This window comes from Pseudorca crassidens, chromosome 6 (assembly GCF_039906515.1).
Source record: "Pseudorca crassidens isolate mPseCra1 chromosome 6, mPseCra1.hap1, whole genome shotgun sequence".
NCBI lineage: Eukaryota > Metazoa > Chordata > Mammalia > Artiodactyla > Delphinidae > Pseudorca > Pseudorca crassidens.
Genome location: NC_090301.1, coordinates 32,878,430 through 32,900,777, shown reverse-complemented (window position 1 = coordinate 32,900,777; position 22,348 = coordinate 32,878,430). Strand labels below are relative to the sequence as shown.

Genomic DNA, 22,348 nt, shown 5'->3' with positions numbered 1-22,348 from the left:
GCACCGCGTTCAGCATGGTAAACGCTGTGCTAAATACTATACCACAGAGAACATCTGTCACCAACGCCATCAAGTATGAAGTTTAGTTTTCAAGCATTAAGAGGTTTTTTGCTCATCCCACTACTGGGCATATAACCTGAGAAAATCATAGTTCAAAAAGAGACATGTACCACAATGTTCACTGCAGCACTATTTACAATAGCCAGGACATGGAAGCAGCCTAAGTGTCCATCGACAGACAAATGGATAAAGAAGTTGTGGTACATACATACAATGGAATATTACTCAGCCATAAAAAGAAACGAAATTGAGTTATTTGTAGTGAGGTGGATGGACCTAGAGTGTGTCATACAGAGTGAAGTAAGTCAGAAAGAGAAAAACGCATACCATATGCTAATGCATATGTATGGAATCTAAAAAAAATGGTACTGATGAACCTAGTGGCAGGGCAGGAATAAAGATGCAGACATAGAGAATGGACTTGAGGACACGGGGGTGGGGAGGGAAGCTGGGGAAAAGTGAGAATAGCATTGACATATATACCCTACCGAATGTAAAATAGATAGCTAGTGGCAAGCAGCTGCATAGCACAGGGAGATCAGCTCCGTGCTTTGCAAAGACCTAGAGGGGTGGGATAGGGAGGGTGGGAGGGAGGCTCAAGAGGGAGGGGATATGGGGGTATATGTATGCATATGGTTGATTTACTTTGTTGTACAACAGAAACTAACACAGCATTGTGAAGCAATTATACTCCAATAAAGATGTATAAAAAAAAGGTTTTGCTCAAGAATACTTGGGAACTAGAGGGAATGAAGAACTGCAGAAAAAATGGAGTACTCTATTTTGAACAACAAAGTGATGTTTACAAAAGAAGGCACATTTGCCTAAAACATTCCAAACCAATACTAATTTTGGAAATTTATATCATCCATCTGGTGTAATAATAAAAAAATGAGATAAAGAAATTGAACCAGATTTAGTTATTATTCCAGGGGTATAACCTCACAACTCTAGTATTGGAGAGTTTTTAAAAATAAGTCTTTAAAGACACTTAAAAAGCAATATAGTATTTATTTGCAAATACTACAAAATAAGCCTACAGAGGAAACAGATACTTTGATTTGGGATGAAGTTTCCAACGACAGAATACATAGATGGTGTTTTAAACACTTTGAATGGAAGAGAAGGTGAAGTGCTTTGGAATCTGTTAGTTAACTCAAAAGGTAGCTTTCGGACTTCCCTGGTGGCGCAGTGGTTAAGAATCCGCCTGCCAATGCAGGAGACATGGGTTTGATCCCTGGCCTAGGAAGATCCCACATGTCGAGGAGCAACTAAGTCCGTGCACCACAACTACCGAGCCTGTGCTCTAGAGCCTCCGAGCCACAACTACTGAAGCCCGCGTGCCCAAAGCCCGTGCTCCACAACAAGAGAAGCCACCGCAATGAGAAGCTTGCACACCGCAACAAAGAGTAGCCCCCGCTTGACGCAGCTAGAGAAAGCCTGCGCGCAGCAACGAAGACCCAATGCAGCCAAAAATAAAATAAATAAATAAAAAATTTTTTAAAAGGTAGCTTTCATAATGCTGAAGATGTATGAGAAGATTCTGAATAAAACTTTCATAAAATGTGATAACGGAAATATTTACCAATTTAATATGCTTAATGTACAATTTTAAATGTCAATGTATAACTAAGTTAATACATTTAATTCATATCTATACATTTGATTGTGTAATCTATATACTAAAACATTTATATATCCAAGTTAGTAAAATAATTTGTATTTCCCCCTAGAGAAAAGGGTGAAATACTTATATTTCAGATCACCTTCCACTCAACAATATATGGTTGTCATTGTTTGGGCCTATTTCTGGGTTCGCTACTATACTCAGTGCAGTCTGGTTAAAATGACAAGTGGCAGTTCTGAAAGGAAAACAAAGGTAAGATGTAATTAAAGGGAAGGAAAGAGGCGACATGAAAGATGTGCACAGCAAGAGCCTCCATTTTCAGGTAACCAATCCCAGTCCCATCTGTGTTGTTCTGGAGACAGATTTTCAGTAGCTTCTGTCTCATAGCTGCTGACACCTGTCCCTTTCTTTTTCAAGCTGCCCCTTCTGGGATTCACTAGGTAAAGGCTCTTAATACAAGGCTCAGTCTCCCACACTATAGAATTTGGGTTTATCACCCAAACTGTTCTGTATTCCTATCATCAACTTTGCCTACCATGTTAAAAATGGGGGAGGGGGGTGGTAGGTTTCAAAACAAATGTTTAACGTTAATTGGAAAATTGACAGAGAAATAAGTATTCGGTAAACCAAAGAAGCAGCAACTCTTTCCAAATATATGGTACAATAGTATCCAGGACTTCCATAACATGATCTATAACTTTTGTCTGCTTACTTATTGAGGTGTTCCGGGAGAGAACTGTCTTCTATTCGTTCTTCCTTGTGGTCTTCAGTAAGCTTGACTGGAGTGCCTTGTAGTTGCTAAGGGTAAGAAATTCAATGTTAAGTAGATGCAAAGAATCTTGTTTCTCTCTTTGTGCAAACGAAAATGAGAACAAAAATTCTAGAGAACAATATAAAACAGGAAGAGTTTTAAAGTAGAGAGCGTGAGATATGGGAGATGTATGCTGATGTAATTTGACCCGAGCCCTGTGTCCTTTGTATCCTGGCAGCCTGTAGCCACTATGCACACCATGGGCCAGCCACAGGGTTCACCGCTCTGTGATATGCCAAAGAAAAAGAAGACTTACACTGTGTCGCCAGCCGGTACTGCAACGTTTTAAATACAACTAAAGATTTTCAACTTCAAGTCTAGTCTGAGCAGAAATTGGATGTTAAATTTCCCTAAATAGACAGTATGCTATACAGTAAAGCATTAACATAGAAAAAGTAAAAAACAAAACACATACACAACAACAAAAAACAAATTCAAGGGTATCTACCAAAAACAGAAGATGCTATGTCAGAACCTGACTTAAAAATCCATACTAAGCCCCTGTAATATACAGTTGCAGGATATGAACCCATCACAGATATCACATCCAACTTAGGCACACTCAACATTTTCAAGCTCTACTGAAAATAAAGCAGAATGATAAGTTCAAAGGTACTGAAACCTAGCTTACCAGAACTGAAGAAATGATTAACACAGTGCATCTCTGCTGGATAAGGCATATGCACAGAAGGTTGACAGGAAGGGTACATTTTCACGTAGGTGTTACAGAAAGAGCTGACCTAATACAGTAGTCTCTTCAGAGGCAACCACACATACATAATGACCAAAACTGGCATAATTTTTGTATCATGAATCACATCTATGACATGAGTGTAAAAGTAAAGCTAGGAGATTCTTCTTTAACTCCTAAAATTGTCAGGTGGGTGATGTGGTCATTTTTGAAAACATATTACCACTTCCCATCACTTGTTCCTCTTAAGTTTTTCCTTTCCATAACCTTTTCTCTCTTTTGTATTTTAATTTTCTTTTCACTTTCTCTTTCTTTTATTCCCCCTTCCCCCCACCCTACAAATATCTTGAGCCCACCAGCAGTATTTCCATGTATTTGTTTAGTGCTGCTGGTAGAATCTGGAATCAGGGAACTTCAGAAAAATGGCTGAAAGAGTGTAGAAAAATGTTTCCCAGTGTTTTGTAAAGTTGAAATTAGGCTTAGCAAAAAGTAATTTCAAAGTTATTATCCAAATGAAGTGTGATAAATCTAAGAAAAGACCATTGAAAGAAATGTACCTTGAGAGCTACAAAATCACACGGATGAAAGCCAGTACAGGTCCCATGGATTTGGGACATCATTCGAGCTGTTTTCTCCCAGAATCCAAGCAGTGTCCTCTGCAGAAAAAGAAAAGGTGACACTACAGTTCTCCCTCCTCTCCTCTTTTTTCAGTGCTATTTTTCCTCACTATCGTAGATGAATAGTTGTCAAATAATAAGAAGTAGGAACTAAAATCAATTCCCAAGTTTGGTGAACCAGCAAGCACTGTAAACAGTAATTCTCCATAAGAATTGGCGTTGTATCTGCATGTATGTGTGCCTATCTGTATACAGCACTGAAATGTACACTGGAGCCAGCTAGAGTGTAATTGCAGCCAAGAGAATGCAACTGGCAGATTAGAACACCTTCTGAGGAATCCAAAAGAAAAATGGTAAAAGCACCAAAATATCATATTTGCATTAGAAGTATATGTGTAAATCTTTATGTTGGTAAGCATATAATACAAACCTTTATTAACTGGAGGAAAATAACTTGTACCACTAAATTTGGACTTTCATTTAGAGTTCAAGAAAGACTTGTCAAAAAAATGTGCTATGAAGCTAACTCAAGTAATTCTCCCTGCAGTGGAAGCACAGAGTCTTAACCACTGGGCCACCAGGGAAGTCCTGTCACATACTTTTATTTTCAAGTGCATCCTCTCTTGATTTCTGCATTCCACAGTACTGAACTGAATTAAGTAGATTCCCTAAAAGCAGCAGTGAATACCCATTTCCTTTAGTTTGTATTGTTTTCTCATGTAAAAAAATGTATTCTCCTATTTTGCCATTTACAAATACCCGATAAAATCAGTTAACTGCTACCTGTTAATATCTAACTTACTCATTGTATGCTATTTATGTATGATTTGGAATAAAGTAAGCACAAATGAGACTTCTGAGATTAAAGTGGTGTGGAACGGCAATTTGGCAGAATGAAAAGAACACAAGACCTAGAATTAGAAAACTTAAGTTTTTAAGCCCAACATTGCCATTTAATTCTCACTTTCCTCATCCGTAAAATGATAGAAAAGTGTTGCAGAGCATGGGCTCTAGGCATGTAGGCTTCAGTAGCTCTGGCATTTGGGCTCAGTAGTTGTGGCTCACAGGCTCCAGAGAGCAGGCTCCACAGCTCGGGGCCACAGCATATTTTTTCAAATGAAACTGTATGTAGAACTAGTTTAAAATGGAGTAACTCTGAATGAACCAAGGCTAATAGGCCTTGAATCCTGCCTCCTCTCCACATTCCCCTCCTCAACCCTAGACAGTCTGTAAGTGTCTGTCTGTCTCTCCTAGGATACCAAGGGGAATAATGTGAAGCGATGGGAGTAGGCAAAGAAAGACCCTAAGGTCTTTTCCAGTCTGAAAAGACTGGAAAAGTCTTTTCCATTCATGATTCTGAATGTCATAACTCAATAAGCAATTTCAGCAAAGTCAAAGGAATCTGATCAATTATACAGTTTTTTTGCACTCTTTAGACAACTTTTAAAAAGGAATCTCACCACTCATCTTTACTGCAAGGACATGCTGACCATGGAGGTGGGTACCTGGTAGGTAGCGAGTGAATGAGACAACATATTGCAGCGACTAGCTCCAAGTAAATCCACTTTCTGACAAACATCCATCTTTAACTTGTCAAAAGAAGCTTTGCTATTTCTCACTTGGATCTGTACCTGCAACCACAAAAATGTTAGTTATTATTGCTTATAATACAGAAATAAATATACCACACAGGTTTATGATACATGTTTTCAGACACATGAAATTGTAATAAAGAAGACTAATTCCCTTTCCCTGTATTATTTCAAAATTAATGGAAAAGATTTTGGCTATTTTTAGAAACTGTAGGAGATTCTTTCCAGCAGATATCTTTATGCTGAGAAACTATGTGATGAAAGAGAGAAGGTACATAGTTAAGAAAAAAAAAAACAGATTCCAAATAAAAACAAACATCCAAAACTACTGATGGATAATATTTACCTAAGAAAGAGTAGAAGAATAAATGGAAAGAGGACATAGTAAAAGTGTTGAGAAGCATTAATAATAGTTCTGAACCATACAGATATATTTATAAACTTAAATACAGGCTTATTATATTTCTTACAAATGAATCATTTATCACCAAATAGTGTGAATACTCAACTTTAAATATACTTATTCATTCATTCAACAAATACTTATGAGGTATCTATTATGTGCCAGGCACTGGTCCAGGCACTGGGATGCTGTGGTGAACAATGTTCTTCCTCACCATCCCTGAGTGAGGAGGCCCAGGAAAAAAAGAAAAAATATATATAACATAATCTCAAGTCACAAAGATAACATATAAATGCAACAGAAATGGGTGACAACATTTGATTAGATGGTCAGGGAAGCCCTTGGTGAGTTCATGCATGATGTGTGAACTGGGATAGGAAGATGATGAGCAGGCCCTGCTAAGACCCTGAGGAGAGCCTTCTAGACCCAGGGAAAAGGAAGGACAAAAGTCCTGGGTGTGGGAAGTGTTTCCAGAGCAGGAAGGAATAGGGTAGAGCCGATTCCTTCCTCAAGCATAGAAAGGGCTGGAGCACAGAAAGTAAGTACTGTACAAGATGTGGCAGCAGAGGGACCAGAGATCAGACTGTGCAGGGCTATTTGGGTCTAGATGAGAGGTGTGGATTATATTCTTTTTTTTTAATTGAGGTGAAATTCACATAACATATACTTAACCGTTTTAAAACTGTACAATTCAGTGACACTAGTGCATTGACAATGTTGTGTAACCACTCCCTTGGATTGTATTCTAATTGTCAAGGATTATAAAGGGGACAGAATAACAGGTTGCCTGAGGCCATGTGTCCAGCTACTACTGCCCAGGTCTGTTGGAGTAATCATTGAGGCAAAGAACTTGTAACGGCTAGTAAAAAGACTCCATCAATACTAAATATAAATATGGATTTTTATTATAGGCACTTTATGAAGGAGTGAGTGAATTTTACTATTTATGTATGGTAAATTCAGGGAATACAATTTATAATAAGGAGTTTACTTAGCAAAATATATGTTCACACATATAGTTGCTTTAACAGTTTGTGGTCAAACTATGTATTGTGGCAGAATGAAAAATCTGATAACCTTCACTTATAATTAATAATCATTTTACATGAGTTTTTACTTAAGTTTTTTTTCCTGACTAATGAACTGTTTTCCTCCTGCAAACAACTCCTAAAAGTCCAGGTAGGCAACATTTAAAAGGTAGATCTATTATGCCACTCAAAGAGTAAAAAAAAAAAAAAAAAAAGTGTGACCACCTTTTGTACGTTAACTGAAGATTTCCAAGCAACCAAGAATTTATAATATAACACATTTTCCAAAAACAGTCTGACGTTTTATACTCTTGATTAAATTATTCTGTAGAGCTTCAAGAAAACATAAAAAAGGGATGTATTTTCATACTTTTCGGAACTTTTCCATTTGTTTTAAGGTGTCTGGGTCCAGTTCTTGGGACACGTCTTTCATCCACAGCAGAGCTCCTCTATATTCTGTGCGCGCCTGCTCCATCCGATTGACAGTCATCAAGGTATCAGATACTGCCCTTTGACTGAATGTTGCTACTTCTTGCTTAAGACGAGACAGGGGAGTATACAGAGCCAATCTAATGGCAGAGAGGTAAAAATAAGAGGCATGTACGTTCCATAAGCAAAATAAAACAAAAACAACCATAAAGCATAACTTGCTATCAAGATGAGTCTTTAAACAGGAAATTATTAAGATGCCTACGAAAATCGGAAAGCAAATAAGGATCATACAGTCAACTTTGAACTGTTAATAAAGATGTGTTTCTATCTCTCCCTTTCTTGTTTCAGGAAATATCAATATATCATTTTTGCAACATTTTAGATGTTTATCCATGTATAGATAATCTGCCAAGTAAATCTGCCATTTAGAAAAGAATTCCTTGAGTAAAGCGATCCTATATTTATAAAGCATAATCCTATAAGCAGAAAGCCTTTCTTTTGACAAATTTAGGGAAAACCTGGGTATAGAAAAGCAGATAAAATGCTAGATGAAGGAATGAGGATAAAATTCTTAGCAGCTGAGGATGAGAACAAGAGAAAAAAGGATTTAAGAAACACAAGTCAAACCCAGCTCCTCTGGTCTGCTTTTGACTTAGTGGCAATAGAGGGGCTTTTATTGGCTGTCTCTTTGTCACCTCCTTAAAGGTGGACTTTTGCACTAATATGGTGTTTCAGAATAAAGCCACTTAAGTTATACATTGTCATTACAGGTCCGATAAAGTCTATTTTTATTTTTCTCTAGAAAATGCAAAGATTTTGGCTTTATTTAGTAATTGTAGGAGATTCTTTGCAGCAGGTATCTTTATGTTAAAAAGTTGTAAAATAATGAATGCAAAGTATATAATTAAGAAGACAAAATTTCCTCTGCCTAAAAAGAGGAAAAGTTCCAATGTACTCATAGATAGTATAATATCCAAAAAGTGAAAAAAATATATATACATGTTTAAATTTTAGCCATTCTGTGCCTCTGTTACATTAAACCACTTAAGAAATTTAAGTACAGGCCTAAAGTCTATTTCTAGGAATTAAGCAACCTGTGATTGTCAATTTTTAAATAATTATTTTAAATTCAAAATAAATAAGACTTAGGCATCAAAACAACTATATACTGCAATATACTTCTCTTTTAATCCTCTAATGGAATGAAGAGAAACCTTTACAAATATGCAAATTTAACTACACACATCAAAACTGTCATACTGACTACAAATTTAAGGATGATGCAAAACCATGATAAACCTTTGCTTGGCTGAAGAACAGAGTGCCTTGCCAGTGGCATCCATCATTTTGCCAGCCTGAGTTGTATCCCGTTCTGCTTGGAACTTTAAAAAGAGCCCTAGTTCGTTTTCTTCCTCCGATATAACTAGGGAAAAAATGACAGTATAGTTCATTGTTTCATTTCATCATTGGTTTAAAACACACACACACACACACACGAATAAAATTCTCACAGCAATAACTCTCTATACATAAGAATTACTTGGGGGTGGAAGGAGAGACACTTATTTTTAAAATGCAAATTCCTGGGCTTCATCTCCAGAGATTCTGATTTTACAGGTCTGAGGATCTGTTTTTTTTTTTTTTTAAACAAGCACTCCAGATGATTTTGATGCACTGACTCCATGGACCTCACTTCGGGAAAGACTGATCTTTAGTGAAAAAAAAAATTCCAAAATAATAAAACAAAGCCACAGATGACGCATTTTCAAACGTGCACTTTAGGATCATTGCCTCTTACAAAGTATTTGGGGGTTTCTATTTATTTTTTTATTTTATTTATTTTTGGCTGCACTGGGTCTTCGTCGCTGTGCGTAGGCTTTCTCTAGTTGCGTCAAGCAGGGGCTACTCTTCATTGCAGTGCGCGTGCTTCTCATTGCAGTGGCTTCTCTTGTTGCGGAGCACAGGCTCTAGGCACACGGGCTTCAGTAGTTGTGGCTTGCGGGCTCTAGAGCGCAGGCTCAGTAGTTGTGGTGCACGGGCTTAGCTGCTCCGCGGCATGTGGGATCTTCCTGGACCAGGGCTCAAACCCGTGTCCTCTGCATTGGCAGTCAGATTCTTAACCACTGCGCCACCAGGGAAGCCCCTGGCTTTCTATTTAAACTTAACTTATTCTTGTCTCCCATCCTGGCTTCATTTTCCTATGCTCAGTATCTCAGACCCACAACTGTCCACGATTTGGTTCCTAAAACCCTTAAAGTTGTCATGTAGTACAATACTACTCAAAGTGTGGTCCGTAGACCAATGTCGGTCCAGAACCATTTGCTACCAGCTTGTGACAGATATCAAAACTAAGAAACTATTTAGAAACTTTTACCAATTTGACTGTTTTATATCTGAGTCTAATAATAAAAAAGTGTGCCTATATTTTGCATGTCTTCTTTAATTCCATTTTTCTGAAAATTCATTTTTATTGTATTTTCAAAAGTGTCAGTTTACAACAGATTGAAAGTAAAACACAAGACAGAAAATGGCCCTTCACCACAGTTTTAGAAGCACTGATCTAGTGGAAGATGACCCTTTAATCACAATAAGACAAACAGGTGAGGAAGCCCATAAAGTGTTCAAATTGTGAGCTTAAAGTGAAAAACAAGGACTTCTCTGGTGGCACAGTGGTTAAGAATCCACCTGCCAATGCAGGGGACATGGGTTCGAGCCCTGGTCCAGGAAGATCCCACATGCCGCAGAGCAACTAAGCCCGTGCGCCACAACTACTGAGCCTGCATTCTAGAGCCTGCGAGCCACAACTACTGAGCCTGTGTGCCACAACTACTGAAGCCTGCATGCCACAACTACTGAAGTCTGCGTTCCTAGAGCCCGTGCTCCACAACAAGAGAAGCCACTGCAATGAGAAGTCCGTGCACTGCCAACGAAGAGTAGCTCCCACTTGCCGCAACTAGAGAAAGCCCGTGTGCAGCAACAAACACCCAATGCAGCCAAAAATCAATTAATTAATAAATTAATTTCAAAAAGAATTCTATAAAAAAAAGTGAAAAACAGGACAAATGTCATGCTTAATTTCACCCTAGTTTACTGATGGAAAAACTGAAGTTAAAAACTGAAAGGGAAGTCCCTTTTAATACCTCTGAGGCAGCAGGGGAACTCAGGCCTTCTCACTTGCTAGCTGCTCCCCCCCCGCCTGGTCCTCCCTGTAGTACCTACAAGGGAGGCCCTAGGAGAGCACGATGGTGTTTGGGAGAGGGTGTCTACACATTCTGTAGTATCATCTTTAATAAAACCAAGTGCTGTTTTATGAACAATTAACCTGATTAAGAGTGGATTGGATTTGAGGAATCTGCTTAATTTAATATTCTCATTACTTCAAAGATGTACAGATTACATATTTCCTTTGAATCAGAACTTCATAAAATATACCTCAATGAAAACTACTAGAAAAAAAATATTAACTTGTAGATGATCCAGAAAGCTCTCTGAGAACTTGGACTATCTCATTAACAAATATCAATTGAACAAGAACCATCATTGAGCCTCATCCTTATCAATGCAGAAAGGGGAGGAGATGAAGCTGAATCTGTGCTAATTCTGTGTTGGGACCTGCTGCCAAAAACTACAGAGACCCTACTCCTATGTGTTCTTCCCCAGCCAAGTTATTCTCATAAAGCTTTATAGTGATGGAGGAATCTACTGCAATTGTCCAATGTTAGTCTCAACAGAAGATCTATTAATAAAACAGTCTTCAAGAAATCACACAGTCAAACACAACCTTGAAGAGAAAGTACATGATGAAATATATATATGTATATCCCTTCCTTACCCTGAAATGCTCCACCAGCATGCTAAAAGATCTGGTGATCCCAGGACAAAATGCAGTATGCACAAACTTGCAAATGTTTCTTTACATTTCTGTCACAGGACTCCCTTGCTCCAATGATTGCAATGGCTTTTTACTGCTTGGTAAAATATTTAAGGTCCTTAGCAATCTGACTCGAATCTTCCTTTGCTCTTGTATTACCCTACTAGTCCCAATTACAAACTCTTCCATCATGCAGACTGTTCTCATTCTTTAACCTTATTCCTTGACTCCAATTCCCTTTCTTCCCACATATTCAACATCTATAAACCTTTTACATTTTACCTCAATTCCCATCTATGGAGTTGCCTTTACCAATCACTCTAATACACAGTTATTTTTCACTCCAAGAGAATTCAGAGGTATGTCTGTATCACTATCCTGAATTCAATTACACACTATTCTTGTCTCTTATTTTGTTACAAAAAGTTGTTTCTCAAACTACTGCCTTGGGAAAAGGACATAGTTTTACACATGGCAGGCACTCAAAAAATTACCATGCTATAATGGATTTCTTGCTTTAACGGGACAACACATGAACTTTGATTGTAAAATTTTGAGACCAATTTACACAGCTCCACAAGAAAACCATTCATTGAGCAAATATATATTAAGTATGCACTGTATGCTAGACATTGTTTCTAGGTTAGGAGACCAGAAATAAACAGACAAATTCCTGTCCTTAAGGAGGGCATATTCTAGTGGTGGTAAGAAAAACAACAGATAAAATATACAGAATGTTGAATACTGTTAAGTTCTATTGTTAAGTAGACAGACTTATGAGAAAGAGGGGTATTTCATTTTAGATATGGGGGTCAGGGAAGGACTCACTAAAAAGATGACACTTGACCACATACCTAAAGAAGATCAGGAGCCGACTATGCAGATATGCCTACTGTGAAGGAGATTAACATGGCTCAAGAGGAGATGAGATTAGAGAAGTAACAGAATCAGAGAGGTGGCCATGTCCAGTAGGGAACTGTAATTAAGGCAGGAGAAGAGATCCAAAGATTGAGTTCCAATCAGAAGAGGTCAAGAGAGGAGAGGGCTTCCCTGGTGGTGCAGTGGTTAAGAATCCACCTGCCAAGGCAGGGGACACGGGTTTGAGCCCTGGTCTGGGAAGATCCCACATGCCGCGGAGCAACTAAGCCCGTGCACCACAACTACTGAGCCCGTGTGCCACAACTACTGAAGCCCACGCACCTAGAGCCCGTGCTCCGCAACAAGAGAAGCCACCGCAATGAGAAGTCTGCGCACCGCAATGAAGAGCAGACCCCGCTTGCTGCAACTAGAGAAAGCCCGGGCACAGCAACGAAGACCCAACACAGCAATAAATAAAATAAAATAATTTATTTAAAAAAAAATAGAAGAGAGGAGATTCCAGCAGTGGCACGATACTGAGAAGGAATGACCATTAAAAAGAAATCCAGGGACATGTGGTAACTGGAAGCCAAGCACAGAGAGTGTCTCAAGGAGGGGGCGGATAATCAACTGTGTTAAATAATGTGACACGGACCGAGAATTGGTCCCTGGATTTATTGCTTCATGACTATGACAAGAGCAATGTGGTGCAGTGGTGGGAGTGAAAACCTAAAAGGTTTATAGATGTTGAATATGTGGGAAGAAAGGGAATTGGAGTCAAGGAATAAGGTTAAAGAATGAGAAGTGGAAGGAAAGGAATGGATTCTGTGCCTACAGATAATTATGTCGAAATTCCCTGTGAAAGGAGCAGAGGAATGGGATGGCAACTGCTAGAGCAAGGAGGGGTTGAGAAAGAGAGCTTTTAAATGATGGAAGCAAATCCACTTAAGACTCTGGGAAGGAAAACTAAACTCAGCAAAATGAGTCTGTCAGAGGATCTGATGAACTGAGGACACTGGGGGATTTGAGAACAGGTCACTGTAAATACTCATTTTTGTCATTAGAAACTGTCCACAAAATAATTTAATAAACTACTATTTTTACATTAAACCTTTCATTTAAAAAAATGCAAATGAATATTTATTTTAAATGGGAATTGTCAGATAGATATCTATGATTTCATACCATTGAGTTTTAGCTGATATTTCTCAACTATCTTCAGAAGTTCAGTGCATGTCTCTTGAATGGAGTGAAAAACCTTTGAAATATAAATTTTATTAGGACAATGTAAAGAACCATAAACAAATATAAAATATTTAAAAAGCACTTCAAAAGCAAAACATTTTCTTATAAGTATTATGTCTATTTTCCTTGACTGTGATATACTTCAGTTTTGATTTTATTTCAGGTGTAGAAAAAGCACATTTAGATTTCCCCCATGAGGGTTGGAAGAAATGGTGATAAATACATGGGAACTAATAAAAATTTATAACTGTGGAATTTGTCCTCCCCTCAGCTCCAAACTGTCTAAATAGCAAAAATGTAAATCTAATATAAACTACATCAAACATTGCTTACCACTGATGAAAAGAGTATAGATAGCCTTAGAAAACACTAACTAACTCGGAGTCTGACTTTTCTCCAATACTGGTCTAAGCAAAACAGGTCAGTGAGTTTACCATAAAAATTAAATAATGTGTTACAACATCAAAAATAAATTACTTTTGTATTATTTTTGTTTAGAATTTTCCATGAGTATTAATCCCTTCATTATCACTGCTGCTAATAGCTAACAAAAAAATAAAATATCCAGTAGGCTCCCATTTCAAAGCAAGTGAAAATTTGAGATCAGGACACATACACGTGAGGTAACTCTTCACACATATCTATACATTTAGGTTTTCCCAGAGAAACAAGCCAGCATGGGTTTTAGGGTGCAGCCTAAAGAAAACTCACAAAGTCCTTCGCTGAAGAGTTGCTATGAGACTTTAGTTCAAAAAGACCTTGGCACTGTGGTACAATATTAGGCCCTAATCCTTTGAGATTATCAAATGAACTTCCAATATCACCATTAAGCCTGAATGATCTATCTCTGATGTAGTTTTGTTGTTATTTTGATGTTTGATCAGATCGAAGGAAGACTGATAACAGACACTAAAATCTAAGTGGAGGAGCAACCATCAATTTTCCACGTAAGTTTAAGTATGTTTGAATTACACTTGGTATATGGATTTGGCAATCTAAAAAGCCATTTTAAATCCATATGGAAGGGGATTAGAAAAGAATACAAAAATGATAGTTCTGTTATGATGAAGTGATTATGATTTTTTTTCCCATGGGTCCTTGGAAGATTTACATACTATTGCTTTTCACTGTTATAATAAAAATATCTTTTTCAGTTTTAGTGAGATATAATTTGACAAACAAAACTGTAATATATTTAAAGTGTACAACATGATAATTTAAGTATGCATACTTGTAGGTATACTTAAAATGAAACTATTTCTCATTCTTAAAAAAATTAGTACAATTGTGGGAGAAAGTTCTTGATTGATTCCAAATATTTGTCTAATGGACAAGAATTACACTGAATATAAAATGTCACCCACACATTACCTAATGATGTGAAACAATACAAAAAAATATACATCTGTGGGAATATATGTAGCAACAGTGAAGAGTTCCCCTGGTGCTAAAACATATTACTTAAAGTCCCTTCATTTTTTTTCCATATTTGTCACTGAATCCTAAGAAGAATACTTTTCAACACAAATTGTACTTTTCAACACAAAAAGTTTGTTAAATAGAAGTAATTTCTATTTCCATATTTGTTAGGGCAATTACGAAAGTTTATTTTCTGCAGAATAAAATTACTTAGTAGATTAAGACCTATTTAATTAGACCTCTATTTAAAAATATTTAAGAATATTTAAGAATCCCAACAGATAACTACATTCCAAGCGTAACAGAACTCCTGCCTGGAAATGTTTGTAAAAGTTACATTAGTATATGTACATGGAATTAGCAAATCTGCATTTAAAAATCTAGATTTTTTTCATTAACGTACATGAGAACTTCCTTCTAATTAGCTTAATTACTTAAAAGCATTTAAAGTTTAAAGTTGTTTCCTGGTAATTAGTCCTTTTATTTAAAATGAAAAACAGAACCAAAAATGCATATGACATACTTCAATTAACTCCACCCCTTAATAATAGAAACAAAAACTCCAACTTGTAAAATCCTCACTCACTATTTGATTTCAGTTAATGTATTGCAGTGAGTTATAGACTTCAGATAAAATAGTACAAAATATTATGACATGATACATAATGAGTATATGGTCCCAATTAGAAATATAATTAATTCATTAACATGGCATAAAAATTACAATACTTGTGCCAGAGAAATTACTTAGTTCATGATTTATCTAATTTATGAACACCAGTTCTGCCAATCCTCAATCTGTGAGAATTATGATCTATCCAGAAGATCTGATTGATAAATGGATACAATTATTCTATTATCAAGTTTTGCATTTATCCCGATAAGTTCTTCAGTATGAAAGCTTGTCATAGTCCTCTTAGTCATCCTAGATAATAACAAGTTATATGCAGTACACAGAATCCTAAAATTTACCTCAAGTTTAGCATCCAGTTCAGCATCAGATGCCACTACGTGCTCATCCTCCTTTTTCCCGGTTGCTTTGATGAAGACCTGTTTGGTTTTCCAGTATTTCTTTTGCATTCTGCTGACTACTGACTGGTTATCTTCTGGTCTGGGTTGCCCAAAAAAATCCATGGAGTGACTACAAGAAATAACTAAAATTAAATTTCTTAAAAAATATTTTCAATAATAAATATCTATTTAGCCAATATTTAATCTAACTGAAAAACTGAAAAAGATACTAAATTGAATATTAATGTTGACAGCTAAACATGCTAATGTTTACTTTGTATGGTCTAAATTTATGTTTTAATTATAACTTGCACAAGTAACAGGCAAAAAGATTAATGATACATTAATTAGGTGACAAAGTGATAAAACTGTTATGATTTTGCAGTAATGGCTGGAAATAATTTTATTTTGTTCGACCAATCTCTATTTGTAGACACTTATTAGTTTCTGATTTTTGCTTTTGTAATAATACTGAAAAATGAACCTGTACACACATCTTTGCATCCTGCTATCATTTCCTTAGGAAAACTTCCTATGGATTAACTGCTATGTCAGAAGAATACACATTTAATATATACCCTCAGATATGCAAAGATTCAGATATATACTCTTCTTTAAAAATCACTTAAAGAAATACTTTAGTATCCAATAAATTAACAAAAATAAAGATCTTAAGTATAAGGGAGATATGTTATAAAAGAAATAGAGATGAAAATTGTAACCTTTTGTAAACTTAGAAATTAATGTCTAAGTAATTGTTCTTAACATGGTTAACATGGCTACATTAAGGAAATGCAAATGTGAAAAGTGTTCATTAATGAAATGTAAAAAAAAGAAATAATAATAATAGTTTTAAAAGCCCAGACTATTCCAATAAATGGTGGGAGGTAGGAACAAAGGGAGGTACTAAAATATGTGACTCATTTCCAGGGGAATCAATAGATAACTAATGTATTCTTAATGTTGGTAAAGAAATAGAAGTTCACTTTCTTTTTATTTTGAAATTACTAATCAAATAAAAATAGGATGTCTAATTTCTAAGTTATTAGGAGCAAAACAAAAGAACGAGAAAAACCAGCAAAAGCAAAAGAAGACTGGAAAAACAGGAGTAAGGCAACATAACAAATTGTGTAAACTAAGATGACAGAATAAGAACAATTATATTATTTACTATAATAAATGAAAACTTCCTCTTAAATACAAAGAATCTCAAATCATAAAAAATAAAACAGTATATACAATTATATGCTATTTGGGATCCGCTTAAAACAAAACGATAAAGAATTATGGGTTAAGATATGCCAGGTAGGGACTTCCCTGGTGGCTCAGTGATTAAGAATACGCCGGTCAAAAAGAAAAAAAAAAAGAATACGCCTGTCAATGCAGGGGACACGGGTTCGATCCCTGGTCCAGGAAGATACCACATGCCATGGAGCAACTAAGCCCGTGCGCCACAACTACTGAGCCTGTGCTCTAGAACCCACAAGCCACAACTACTGAAGCCCGTGCACCTAGAACCCATGCTCTGCAACAGGAGAAGCCACCGCAATAAGAAGTCTGCGCACTGCAATGAAGAGTAGCCCCAGCTCGCTGCAACTAGAGAAAGCCCACATGCAGCAACAAAGACCCAGTGCAGCCAAAAATAAATAAATAAAATAAATTTATATAAAAGAAGATATACCAGGTAAATATAGTAGAAAGAAAATGAAAGCAGGGGTAGCCACATTAATATCAGACAAAGTAGGTTTAAATAAAAAGCATTATAGGGCTTCCCTGGTGGCGCAGTGGTTGAGAGTCCGCCTGCTGATGCAGGGGACACGGGTTCGTGCCCCGGTCCGGGAAGATCCCACATGCCGTGGAGTGGCTGGGCCCGTGGGCCATGGCCGCTGAGCCTGCATGTCCAGAGCCTGTGCTCCGCAACGGGAGAGGCCACAACAGTGAGAGGCCTGCATACCGCAAAAAAAAAAAAAAAAAAAAGCATTATATAGAACAAAGACAAAATGTAAAGTCCACAGGTGGCCACTCTTCCAGATATTTGCTGGATATTCTCCTTTGGATATCCTCCTGGATTCCTGGACAGTATAGATTAATTATCATTTAACTGTAGCACCTCTCATGTGCTATGCTGGTAACTGGGTTGGACATAATTTGGCATAGAAAATAGTACAGGGGGGTAATGGATTTGATGTAAGCATTATACCGTCTGACAGAAAGTCTTGCGGGAAAACTTGCAGTTTATCTTTCCCCTCCAATTTCTGTCTGCTTTTGCTTGCTTTTGATGGTTTTCAATCAGTTTTCCCCTCCAGATTGTTATCAGCATGAGGGTCAGTCCAACTGTATGACAAACTGCTGATCTCTTCTACTAAGCTGACGTAGGCTTAGGCCCAATCAGTTAAGAGAACAAACTTCTTAGGAGTATCAGAAGAGAACATCTCTTCCCCACCTCAACTCACTTGCTGATGTAGCTTGAACAGTATACTCCTGGCCTCTCTCCACTCCCTCACTAGCTCCTTCATACACAAGGAAGAGTAATTTATCTGATTGGATTTGAGAGCAATAAACTTAGTCCTCCCCTGCCTCTCTGAAATCTATCCTGCCTGCAGAGAGCACACATTCCCTGGCAAGGGGAGGACAGTGACTGGGTGGGTAAAACTGCAAAAGGTGAGATTTGTACATTTGCAATTTTTGGCGGAGGGCACTGCTAAATCTGCTTGCCACTGTGGGTAGGTTGAGTAGAAAGCCAAGTCTTACTGGCTTGACATCATCAGATGACAGAGCTCAAGGCTGGAGAACTACCAGAAATTTAGGAAGAATATCATGGAAGGGAGGGAGCCAAAGAGGAGACGATCTCTGTACACAAAGAGCTCCCAAGACCTGTGCTGTTCACTAAACTAATCATGAAGTGAAGGAGGGGACCCTAGGGGTCCTCGCAGAAAATCAGCAGGTAGAAACTGAAGTAAAGGTTTCAACTGCTACCACTACAGTGGAGACAAGAGTCTGGAATTTGAATTCAGTCAAGTTAACTGCCTTCTAGAATAAAAATTATTTTTCAGAGAAGCAAAACAGAATTCAGAGTCTCTAAAATCCATCATTTAAAAAGGCAAGTATCGGGCTTCCCTGGTGGCGCAGTGGTTGAAAGTCAGCCTGCCGACGCAGGGGACATGGGTTCGTGCCCCGGTCCGGGAAAATCCCACATGCCGCGGAGCGGCTGGGCCCGTGAGCCATGGCCGCTGAGCCTGCGCGTCCGGATCCTGCGCGTCCGGAGCCTGTGCTCCACAACGGGAGAGGCCACAAGAGTGAGAGGCCCGCGTACCGCAAAAAAAAAAAAAAAACCACAAAAACAAAAACAAAAGTCAAGTATCCAACTAAAAAACACTAGACATGCAAAGAAATAGGAAAATGTGACCCATACTCCATGAAAAAAAGTCAGTAAAATAGATTCCAAAGATTTCTCAGATATTACAATTATCAGACAAGCACTTTAGACCAGCTATTATAAACATGTAAAAGACTTAAAGTAGGATATGTGCACAATAAATGAATAGACAGAAAATATCAAAAGAAAACAAGTGAAAATTTCAAGTTGCAAAGTTCAATAAATGCAATTAAAAACTGACTGGATACTCTTAAGAATAAACAGAAGATGGGAGATATAAGAAGTGAAGCTGAAGATGAATCAATAAAAATTACCTAATCTGAAGAACAGAGAAGAAAAATAAAAAGACCCTGAAGGAGAGGAGGAATAGAAGGGGAATGAAAAATATCTGAATAAAACATCCTAGGGCTTCCCTGGTGGCGCAGTGGTTGAGAGTCCGCCTGCCGATGCAGGGGACACGGGTTCGTGCCCCGGTCCAGGAGGATCCCACATGTGGAGCAGCTGGGCTGCTGAGCCTGCACGTCCAGAGCCTGCGCGTCCGGAGCCTGTGCTCCGCAATGGGAGAGGCCACAACAGTGAGAGGCCCGCATAACGCAAAAACAAAACAACAACAACAAAAAAAAAAATCCTAAATTTTGTAAATGACATTAACTTATAGACTGATAAACACAAGGAAAATCACAAATAGGCACATCATAGACCAACTGCTTCAATTCAAAGATAAAGAGAAAATCTATCTTGAAAGCAGAGAAAAATGGTATATTACACAAACGGGAACAAAAATATAAATAAGATGGAAGCTCTCAACAAAAACAACAAAAGCTGGATTACAATGGAAGGACATATTTAAGGTGTTGAATGAAAGAAAGAAAAACTATCAACTCATAATTCTCTACTGAAACTGTCCTTTAAAACTGAAATCAAAATAAAGCCATTTTCAGATAAAGAACTGAGAAAATTCATGGCCAGGGGACTATTAGAAATGCTAACAAACTCTACAGGCTGAAGGGAAATTACAACAGTAATTTATCTATAGGAAAGAATGAAGATGACTGGAACTGGTAAATGTCTGGGTAAACATAGGACATTTTTCTTTCTTAATTTCTTCAAAAGTTATATATAGTTTAACATAGGCAGACAACAATAAAATGATAGCTCAATCATCCCAATATTCTGTCATTTCTGTGTCATTTATACCTTCACCTATTCCCTACCACCTTACTCCATAATCATTATCATCATCAACATTTTATATGGTTATTTTTGATAATATTTACATACAATGAAATGTACAATTTTTAGCTGTATACTTTTGACAAATAGGTATTATGGTATAGAACATTTCCAACTCCCCAGAAAGTTCTCTTGTATCCCTTTCCAGCCAATGCCTAGCCTACCATAAATAATAAATGTTTTGATTTTTTTTCACCTTAGTTTTTCCTTTCCTAGTTTGTTCTTTTTTATCGCTGAACAGTAGTCCATTGTATGAGTGTTAACAGTATGCTTTAATTTTTCACTACTGTAAATAAATCTGCTATGAATATGCCTATACAAGTCTTTTGTGGACAAATGTCTTCACTTCTCTTCAATAAGACCTAGAAATGGATTTTTCTCTATCAAAGGATTGGTGTACACTTTATAAAAAATTGCTGTTTTACATTCCCATTAGCAATGTATGGGAGTTATAATTGTTCCACAACCTCAATAACACTTAAGGTTGGCAGACTTTTTTAGTTTTATCCATTCTAGTTGTGTAGTGGTATTTCCTTACAGCTTTAATGTGTATTTTCCTGACAACTGATAATGAACACTTTTTCATGTGCCAACTGGCCTTTTGTATATCCTCCATTGTTGTGTTTGTAAGTCTTTTGCTCACTTTTAAATTGGTTTGTTTGTCTTTTTTTTTTTAGTATTGAGCTGTAGAGTTCTGGAATTTAGATTGGGATGGCACTGAATCTGCAGATCAATCTGTGAAGGACTGGCATCTTAATAATATTGAGTCTTCCACTTCATGAACATAGCATGTATCTCCATTTATTTAGGTCTTATCCTAAATAAATCCTGTCAATCCTAAATAATCCGGTGGATAGAAATACTCTCAGTTTTGGTATCTATGACACTCTATTTTGCCTTCATTCATAAATGATAGTTTAATTGTATATAAAAGTATAGACTGGCAACAGTTCTCCTCTTTTTAAAGCTATCATTATTGGTCCATGCAAGACTCATTCTTTTGTTTGTTCATTTATTTGTATATTCATTCCTTTTTAACCCCTTCCTCATATCCATCTCTCATCACAATCATTCAATGTGTTTGATGTGTACCTTTTTATTTGAATGTGTTCTTGTAAAATGTGTTATGTACATATGCTAATCTACACAAATAACACTGTGCTGTAGATTCCATTTCTGATTTTTTGTTGTTTTTCTTTCACTCAGTATTTATTTATTTACTTATTTATTTACCTGGCTGTGCCGGGTCTTAGTTGCAGCACGCAGGATCTTCGTTGGAGCATGTGGGATCTAGTTCCTGACCAGGGATCGAACCCTGGCCCCCTGCATTGGCAGCTCAGAGTCTTAACCACTGGGCCACCAGGGAAGTCCCCAGTCCTCTGTTTTTAAGTTCTATGTATGTTGCTATGTATGTGTCTGTTTTGTTGTTTCCATTATATAACATTCCTTAGTGTTCCTTAACTGAGGATAGAAGCCCTAATACCTTAGGTCGTCTATTGCAGTCAACGAGAAGTCTGGGCTCCTACTGTCCCTCCTTTTTCTATTTGAATCTTTTAGAAAAGAGTTTTTATCTGTGATGTCCTGAGATTCTCTAAGATGTATTTAAGTAGAGTGTATTTTCCTTATGGAGGTTCATGTCTTCCTTCAGTTCTAGAAAATTCTAAGCTGTAATCCCTTCAAATATTCCTTTTCAGCCATAATTTCTTCTTTTTATCTGAATCTTCTATTGGGTGTTATTCTTTGTATGTCTTAATGGCTCATTTTTTTATCTGTTTGTCTGTCCTATATTTTGGATAAGTTCTTCAGTACAATCTTCCAGTTTATGGATTCTCTTTTCAACTCTGTTCAGTCTAGAGTTCATCACACCTATTGAGTTTTTTTTTTTTAATCCAGTGCCTGTTTCTTTCTTTCTTAATTTCCAAGTTTACCAATTGGTTCTTCTTAATATTCTCCTAATTTTTTATACTTTTTAATGACATCATTCCATAATTTTTCTCTTTGGCACCCTAAACATATAGAATTCTTAGACTTTTTATCTGGAGTAAATTCATTTTCCAAATATTGATTTTGTTGG

General features: G+C 37.1%; 1 protein-coding gene across 1 annotated transcript in view; it reads right to left on the bottom strand.

Annotated features, from left to right (window-relative positions):
• Window positions 1-22,348, bottom strand: part of ICA1L (islet cell autoantigen 1 like) — a 69,892-nt gene that overhangs the window by 26,224 nt on the left and 21,320 nt on the right. Inside the window, exons 2-8 of the mRNA XM_067740961.1 lie at window positions 15,627-15,795; window positions 13,176-13,248; window positions 8,561-8,684; window positions 7,200-7,398; window positions 5,312-5,437; window positions 3,747-3,845; window positions 2,400-2,485 (exon numbers count right to left, since the gene is read on the bottom strand). Coding sequence (XP_067597062.1) covers window positions 2,400-2,485; window positions 3,747-3,845; window positions 5,312-5,437; window positions 7,200-7,398; window positions 8,561-8,684; window positions 13,176-13,248; window positions 15,627-15,788 — 869 coding nt within the window. The 5' untranslated portion in view covers window positions 15,789-15,795. The remainder of the gene's footprint in view (window positions 1-2,399; window positions 2,486-3,746; window positions 3,846-5,311; window positions 5,438-7,199; window positions 7,399-8,560; window positions 8,685-13,175; window positions 13,249-15,626; window positions 15,796-22,348) is intronic.